This window comes from Nerophis ophidion, linkage group LG16, assembly GCF_033978795.1.
Source record: "Nerophis ophidion isolate RoL-2023_Sa linkage group LG16, RoL_Noph_v1.0, whole genome shotgun sequence".
NCBI lineage: Eukaryota > Metazoa > Chordata > Actinopteri > Syngnathiformes > Syngnathidae > Nerophis > Nerophis ophidion.
The window spans coordinates 50228392-50237999 of NC_084626.1; the positions used below are offsets into that span (position 1 = coordinate 50228392).

General features: G+C 36.4%; 1 protein-coding gene across 1 annotated transcript in view; it reads left to right on the top strand.

The window, feature by feature from the left end:
- The window catches only part of LOC133535603 (beta-1,4-galactosyltransferase 1-like), a 31111-nt gene extending 23741 nt beyond the window's left edge, over positions 1-7370 (top strand). Inside the window, exons 4-6 of the mRNA XM_061875560.1 lie at positions 2970-3092; positions 4299-4403; positions 7241-7370. Of these exons, the coding sequence (XP_061731544.1) occupies positions 2970-3092; positions 4299-4403; positions 7241-7370 (358 nt within the window). The remainder of the gene's footprint in view (positions 1-2969; positions 3093-4298; positions 4404-7240) is intronic.
- The last annotated feature ends 2238 nt before the right edge of the window (positions 7371-9608 follow it).

Here is a 9608-nt window from a genome sequence, read left to right on the forward strand (position 1 = left end):
CGCAAAGTGTAAAAGTCAGCATGTGTGATGGTATGGGGGTGCATTAGTGGCCAAGGCATGGGTAACTTACACATCTGTGAAGGCACCATTAATGCTGAATGGTCCATACAGCTTTTGGAGCAACATATGTTGTCATCCAAGCAACGTTATCATGGGCGCCCCTGCTTATTTTCAGCAAAGACATTGCTAAGGCACGCGTTACAACAGCATGGCTTCATAGTAAAAGAGTGCCGGTACTAGACTGGCCTGCCTGTAGTCCAGACCTGTCTCGTTTTATTTACCATTTACACAATATGACAACTTCACTGGGTTTTGTAGGCTGCTGCATGATCAATGTTTGCAACTATTTTAGAATTCAAATGTGCGCACACACACACACACACACACACACACCAAGAAACAATTGAAAAAAAAACAAACCCAAATGTGTGCGATGGAGTTAGAAAGGTACTAGTTTTCTTTCCACAGCCATGCAAAGGATAAGTTTATTCAACTTAACTTTTATCAAGTAATCAGGAGTAATCTAAAGACATAGCTGAACCTTAGGAACTTCAGAGAAGCTTCTTAAAGAGACAGTACATTATTTCATCTTTACATCATCCAGTGGTAACAATAACTTGACTACTTATTAACTAAACATACATGCAGTGGTAACAATAACTTAACTACTTATTAACCTAACACTAATCCAGTGGTAACAATAACTTAACTACTTATAATAACCCAAGATGAATCCAGTGGTAACACTAACTTAACTACTTTTTAACTTAATATTCATCCAGTGGTAACAATAACTTAACTACTTATTAACCTAACATTAATCCAGTGGTAACAATAAATTAACTATTTTATAACTTAACATTATTTTGGTGGTAACAATACATTAACTACTTATTAACTTAACATTCAATCAGTGGTAACAATAATGTAACTATTTATTTACTTAACATTCATTCAGTGTTAACACTAACTCAACTACTTATTTACTTAACATTCATCCAGTGGAAACAATAACTTAATTACTTATTAACCCAAGATGAATTCAGTGGTAACACTAACTTAACTAATTATTAACTTAACATTCATTCAGTGGTAACACTAGCTTAACTACTTATCAACTTAACATTCATCCAGTGGTAACAATAAACTAACTACTTAATAATAAATTAACTACTTATTAACTTAATATTAATCCAGTGTTAACAATAACTTAAATACTTATTAACCTAACTTAACTACTTATAATAACCCAAAATGAATCCAGTGGTAACACTAACTTAACTACTTATTAACTTAACATTCATTCAGTGGTAACACTAACTCTACTAATTATTAACTTAACATTAATCCAGTGGTAACAATAAATTAACTACTAATAATAACGAAAAATTAATCCAGAGGTAACAATAACTTAACTACTTTTTAACTTAACATTTATCCAGTGGTAACAATAACTGAACTATTTATTAACCTAACATTAATCCAGTGGTAACAATAAATCAACTATTTAATAACTTAACATTATTTCGGTGGTAACAATACATTAACTACTTATTATTTCGGTGGTAACAATACATCAACTACTTATTAACTTAACATTTAATCAGTGATAACAATAATTAAACTATTTATTTACTTAACATTCATTCAGTGGTAACACTAACTCAACTACTTATTTACTTAACATTCATCCAGTGGTAACAATAACTTAATTACTTATTAACCCAAGATAATCCAGTGGTAACACTAACTTAACTACTTATTAACTTAACATTCATCCAGTGGTAACACTAACTTAACTAATTATGAATTTAACATTAATCCAGTGGTTACAATAAATTGACTACTAATAATAACGAAAAATTAATCCAGAGGTAACAATAACTTAACTACTTTTTAACTTACTATTCATCCAGTGGTAACAATAACTTAACTACTTTTTAACTTATCATTCATCCAGTGGTAACAATAACTGAACTATTTATTAACCTAACATTAATCCAGTGGTAACAATAAATTAACTATTTAATAACTTAACATTATTTTGGTGGTAACAATAATTTAACTATTCATTGACTTAACATTCATTCAGTGGTAACACTAACTTAACTAATTATTAACATGTTATTCATCCAGTGGTAACAATAAATTAACTACTTATTTAACTTAACGTTCATTCAGTGGTAACACTAACTCAACTACTTATTTACTTAACATTCATCCTGTGGTAACAATAACTTAACTAATTAACCTAACATTCATCCAGTGGAAACAATAACTTAACTACTTATAATAACCCAAGATGAATCCAGTGGTAAAACTAACTTAACTACTTATTAACTTAACATAAATCCAGTGGTAACAATATCTTAACTACTTTTTAACTTAACATTAATCCAGTCGTAACAATAAATTAACTATTTAAAAACTTAACATTATTTTGGTGGTAACAATACATTAACTACTTATTAACTTAACATTCATTCAGTGGTAACAATAACTTAACTAATTATTAACGTAGCTTTCATCCAGTGGTAACAATAAATTAACTACTTATTTAACTTAACATTCATTCAGTGGTAAGACTAACTCAACTATTTATTTACTTAACATTCATCCAGTGGTAACAATAACTTAATTACTTATTAACCCAAGATAAATCCTGTGGTAACACTAACTTAATTACTTATTAGCTTAACATTCATCCAGTGGTAACACTAACTTAATTACTTATTAACCCAAGATAAATCCAGTGGTAACACTAACTTAACTAATTATTAACTTAACATTTATCCAGTGGTAACACTAAACTAACTAATAACTTAACAATAAATTAACTACTTATTAACTTAACATTAATCCAGTGGTAACAATAAACTAACTACTTAATAACTTAACAATAAATTAACTTAACATTACTCCAGTGGTAACAATAACTTAACTAGTCCTTCATGACCACCTGTGTGCAGGTTACACTACGAGCATGCTTTTGGGGGCGTGTCCTCCATGTCCAAGGAACACTTCCTGACCATCAACGGCTTCCCCAACAACTACTGGGGGTGGGGGGGCGAGGACGATGATGTCTACAACAGGTGAATATCAACTAGGTTAGTTTTGAGTATTGGCCGATACCGATATCAACCCGATATGATATCAGCAGGAATCCTCCATCCTTGATCATTTAGTAGTGTGTGAGGGACCTAAGCTGTCTTTAAGTTGAAGTGTAGTGCTAATTGTTTTTGAATAACACTTAGTAGTCATAATAATTCATGAAGTTCAACTCATTATGCAGTAAGTTGAATAATGCGGACACGTTTGATACTGGATACAATATTTTTTTTGCAAATATTAGCTCATTTGGAATTTGATGCCTGCAGCATGTTTTAAAAAAGCTGGCATAAGTAGCAAAAAAGACAGGGAGAGTTGAGGAATGCTCATCAAAGACTTATTTGGAACATGCCACAGGTGAACAGGCTGATTGGGGAACAGGTGGGTGCCATGATTGGGTATAAAAGCAGCTTCCATGAAATGCTCGTCATTCACAAACAAGGACAGGGCGAGGGTCACCACTTTGTCAACAAATGCCAAGAACAACATTTCTCAACCAACTATTGCAAGGAATTTAGGAATTTCCTTATCTACGGTCCGTAATATCAAAAGTTTCTGAAAATCTGGAGAAATCACTGCACATAAGAGACGTTACACACCTTGGATCCCTCAGGCGGTACTGAAAAAAAAAAAAAAAATTTGACATCAAGAGTGTAAAGGATATCACCACATGGGCTCTCAGGAAGTCTCAAGAAAACCACAGCCAGTAACTACAGTTGGTCGATACTACATCTGTAAGTGCAGGGTACAACTCAACTATCCAGAGCCATTTTTTTAAAACTCTATTATCCAAAGCCATTTACCAACAACACCCGGGAACGCTTCACTCCGAGCTCATCTAAGATGGATTGATGCAGAGTGGAAAAATGTTCTGTGGTCTGATGAGTCCACATTTCAAAATGTTTTTGGAAACCGTGGACGTTTTGTCTTCCGGACCAAAGAGGAAAAGAACCATCCGGACTGTTCTAGGTGCAAAGTTGAAAAGCCATCATCAGTGATGGTATGGGGGTGTATAAGTGCTCCTATGCCATTATTTACCATTTACACAACGTGCCAACTTCACTGGTTTTGGGTTTTGTATATCAATGATTTTCAAATGGACTCTCATCTTGCAGTTCCTGACCAATAAATATATTGGATTTGTACTCATTTCCCAACTACTGGTGAAGTCCGACTTTTTCTTTTGGCAGACTGGCGTCCAAAGGAATCTCAATCACCAGGCCGAGCGTCGCGGTGGGAAAATATAAGATGATTCGACACCAAAGAGACAAACACAACGAGTCCAACCCTCGGCGGTAAGCAGCTTTTAAGCAGCTGTGGTGCTCTGAAAGCTCCACCCATCTTTTGTTTCATGTTCCTTCTTCACCCATCCTTTGTTTCATGTTCCTTCTTCACCCATCCTTTGTGTCATGTTCCTTCTTCACCCATCCTTTGTTTCATGTTCCTTCTTCACCCATCCTTTGTTTCATGTTCCTTCTTCACCCATCCTTTGTGTCATGTTCCTTCTTCACCCATTCTTTGTTTCATGTTCCTTCTTCACCCATCCTTTGTTTCAGGTTCCTTCTTCACCCATCCTTTGTTTCATGTTCCTTCTTCACCCACCCTTTGTTTCATGTTCCTTCTTCACCCACCCTTTGTTTCATGTTCCTTCTTCACCCATCCTTTGTTTCATGTTCCTTCTTCACCCACCCTTTGTTTCATGTTCCTTCTTCACCCATCCTTTGTTTCATGTTCCTTCTTCACCCATCCTTTGTTTCATGTTCCTTCTTCACCCATCCTTTGTTTCATGTTCCTTCTTCACCCATCCTTTGTTTCATGTTCCTTCTTCACCCATCTTTTGTTTCATGTTCCTTCTTCACCCATCCTTTGTTTCATGTTCCTTCTTCACCCATCCTTTGTTTCATGTTCCTTCTTCACCCATCCTTTGTTTCATGTTTCTTCGTCACGTATCCTTTGTTTCATGTTCCTTCTTCACCCATCCTTTGTTTCATGTTTCTTCTTCACCCATCCTTTGTTTCATGTTCCTTCTTCACCCATCCTTTGTTTCATGTTCCTTCTTCACCCATCCTTTGTTTCAAATGTTCCGTCTTCACCCATCCTTTGTTTCAGGTTCCTTCTTCACCCATCCTTTGTGTCAGGTTCCTTCTTCACCCATCCTTTGATTCATGTTCCTTCTTCACCCATCCTTTGATTCATGTTCCTTCTTCCCCCATCCTTTATTTCATATTTCTTCACCCATTCTTTGTTTCATGTTTCTTCACCCATCCTTTGTTTCATGTTCCTTCTTCACCCATCTTTTGTTTCATGTTCCTTCTCCACCCATCTTTTGTTTTATGTTCCTTCTCCACCCATCTTTTGTTTTATGTTCCTTCTCCACCTGTTCCTCTTCTTTACCCATTGTTTCATGTTCCTTCTTCACCGATCCTTTGTTTCATGTTCCTTCTTCAACCATCCTTTGTTTCAGGTTCCTTCTTCACCCATCCTTTTTTTCATGTTTCTTCTTCACCCATCCTTTGTGTCATGTTCCTTCTTCACCTATCCTTTGTTTCATGGTCCTTCTTCACCCATCCTTTGTTTCATGTTTCTTCACCCATCCTTTGTTTCATGTTTTTTTCTTCACCCATCCTTTGTTTCATGTTCCTTCTTCACCCATCTTTTGTTTCATGTTCCTTCTCCACCTATCTTTTGTTTCATGTTCCTCTTCTTTACCCATCCTTTGTTTCATGTTCCTTCTTCACCCATCCTTTGTTTCATGTTTCTTCTTCACCCATCCTTTGTTTCATGTTCCTTCTTCACCCATCTTTTGTTTCATTTTCCTTCTCCACCTATCTTTTGTTTCATGTTCCTCTTCTTTACCCATCCTTTGTTTCATGTTTCTTCTTCACCCATCCTTTGTTTCATGTTCCTTCTTCACCCATCCTTTGTTTCATGTTTCTTCTTCACCCATCCTTTGTGTCATGTTCCTTCTTCACCTATCCTTTGTTTCATGTTCCTTCTTCACCCACCCTTTGTTTCATGTTCCTTCTTCACCCATCCTTTGTTTCATGTTTGTTCTTCACCCATCCCTTGTTTCATGTTTCTTCTTCACGTATCCTTTGTTTCATGTTCCTTCTTCACCCATCTTTTGTTTCATGTTTCTTCTTCACCCATTCTTTGTTTCATGTTCCTTCTTCACCCATCCTTTGTTTCATGTTCCTTCTTCACCCATCCTTTGTTTCAAATGTTCCGTCTTCACCCATCCTTTGTTTCAGGTTCCTTCTTCACCCATCCTTTGTGTCAGGTTCCTTCTTCACCCATCCTTTGATTCATGTTCCTTCTTCACCCATCCTTTGTTTCATGTTTCTTCACCCATCCTTTGTTTCATGTTTCTTCACCCATCCTTTGTTTCATGTTCCTTCTTCACGCATCTTTTGTTTTATGTTCCTTCTCCACCTATCTTTTGTTTCATGTTCCTCTTCTTTACCCATTGTTTCATGTTCCTTCTTCACCCATCCTTTGTTTCATGTTCCTTCTTCAACCATCCTTTGTTTCAGTTTCCTTCTTCACCCATCCTTTGTTTCATGTTTCTTCTTCACCCATCCTTTGTGTCATGTTCCTTCTTCACCTATCCTTTGTTTCATGTTCCTTCTTCACCCATCCTTTGTTTCATGTTTCTTCTTCACCTATCCTTTGATTCATGTTCCTTCTTCACCCATCCTTTGTTTCATGTTCCTTCTTCACCCATCCTTTGTCATGTTTCTTCTTCACCCATCCTTTGTGTCATGTTCCTTCTTCACCTATCCTTTGTTTCATGTTTCTTCTTCACCCATCCTTTGATTCATGTTTCTTCTTCACCCATCCTTTGATTCATGTTCCTTCTTCACCCATCCTTTGTTTCATGTTCCTTCTTCACCCATCCTTTGTCATGTTCCTTCTTCACCCATCCTTTGTGTCATGTTCCTTCTTCACCTATCCTTTGTTTCATGTTTCTTCTTCACCCATCCTTTGTTTCATGTTTCTTCTTCATCCATCCTTTGTTTCATGTTCCTTCTTTACCCATTATTTGTTTCATGTTCCTTCTTCACCCATCCTTTGCTTCATGTTCCTTCTTCACCCATCTTTTGAATCATGTTCCTTCTTCTGCTCCTCAAAGGCTTGAGCAGTTATCTCACACTCAAGACACGATGGACAAGGATGGCATCAATTCTCTGTCCTACAAGCTGCTGTCCAGACAGACCCTGGACCTCTTCACACAGATCACAGTGGACATCGGAAAACCCTGACCAGTAAGCGGACTGCCAGAAACCACTTTCCTTCAAACCAATCACTCACTGTGTCAGTCAATTAACCAATCAATCATTGTCAGTCAATTAACCAGCCAATCAATGTGATGACCTGTGCTGATTATCCCGTCATGTTGCATCACAACCACATGACGTGTTACAGCAGGTATGGCTGGTTTAGAAGGGTGAAGGGGGATTTCTAAATCCTTTCAAGTAAGAGCGTCTTACAGACAATCATGACAACAATATGGAGGCTTGGTCTAGAACTGGGTTACAAGCTACTTTAACACTTTTAAACAATCACGACGACAATATAGAGGCTTGGTCTAGAACTTGGATACAATATAGAGGCTTGGGCTAGAACTTGGATATAAACTTAACACTTTTAGACAATAATGACAACAATATGGAGACTTGGTCTAGAACTGGGTTAGAAGCTACTTAACACTATTAGACAATTACTGTATGACAAATATGGAGGCTTGGTCTAGAAACGGCTAGAAGCTACTTAACACTTTTAGACAACCATGACAACAATATGGAGGTTTGGTCTAGAACTTGGATATAATCTTAACACTTTTAGGCAACAACAATATGGAGGCATGGTCTAGAACTGGGTTAGAAAATACTTAACACTATTAGACAATTATGACAACAATATGGAGGCTTGGTCTAGAAACGGCTAGAAACTACTTAACACTTTTAGACAACAACAATATGGAGGCATGGTCTAGAACTGGGTTAGAACATACTTAACACTATTAGACAATTATGACAACAATATGGAGGCATGGTCTAGAACTGGGTTAGAAAATACTTAACACTATTACACAATTATGACAACAATATGGAGGCTTGGTCTAGAAACGGCTAGGAGCTACTTAACACTTTTAGACAATCATGAAAACAATATGGAGGCTTGGTCTAGAACTTGGATATAATCTTAACACTTTTAGACAACAACAATATGGAGGCATGGTCTAGCACTGGGTTAGAAAATACTTAACACTATTACACAATTATGACAACAATATGGAGGCTTGGTCTAGAAACGGCTAGGAGCTACTTAACACTTTTAGACAATCATGAAAACAATATGGAGGCTTGGTCTAGAACTTGGATATAATCTTAACACTTTTAGACAACAACAATATGGAGGCATGGTCTAGCACTGGGTTAGAAAATACTTAACACTATTAGACAATTATGACAACAATATGGAGGCTTGGTCTAGAAACGGCTAGAAGCTACTTAACACTTTTAGACAACAACAATATGGAGGCATGGTCTAGAACTGGGTTAGAAAATACTTAACACTATTAGACAATTATGACAACAATATGGAGGCTTGGTCTAGAACTTGGATATAATAACACTTTTAGACAACAACAATATGGAGGCATGGTCTAGACTGGGTTAGAAAATACTTAACACTATTAGACAATTATGACAACAATATGGAGGCTTGGTCTAGAAACGGCTAGAAACTACTTAACACTTTTAGACAACAACAATATGGAGGCATGGTCTAGAACTGGGTTAGAACATACTTAACACTATTAGACAATTATGACAACAATATGGAGGCATGGTCTAGAACTGGGTTAGAAAATACTTAACACTATTACACAATTATGACAACAATATGGAGGCTTGGTCTAGAAACGGCTAGGAGCTACTTAACACTTTTAGACAATCATGAAAACAATATGGAGGCTTGGTCTAGAACTTGGATATAATCTTAACACTTTTAGACAACAACAATATGGAGGCATGGTCTAGCACTGGGTTAGAAAATACTTAACACTATTAGACAATTATGACAACAATATGGAGGCTTGGTCTAGAAACGGCTAGAAGCTACTTAACACTTTTAGACAACAACAATATGGAGGCATGGTCTAGAACTGGTTTAGAAAATACTTAACACTATTAGACAATTATGACAACAATATGGAGGCTTGGTCTAGAACTTGGATATAATCTTAACACTTTTAGACAACAACAATATGGAGGCATGGTCTAGACTGGGTTAGAAAATACTTAACACTATTAGACAATTATGACAACAATATGGAGGCTAGGTCTAGAACGGCTAGAAGCTACTTAACACTTTTAGACAATAATATGGAGGCATGGTCTAGAACTGGGTTAGAAAATACATAACACTATTAGACAATTATGACAACAATATGGAGGCATGGTCTAGAACTGGGTTAGAAAATACTTAACACTGTT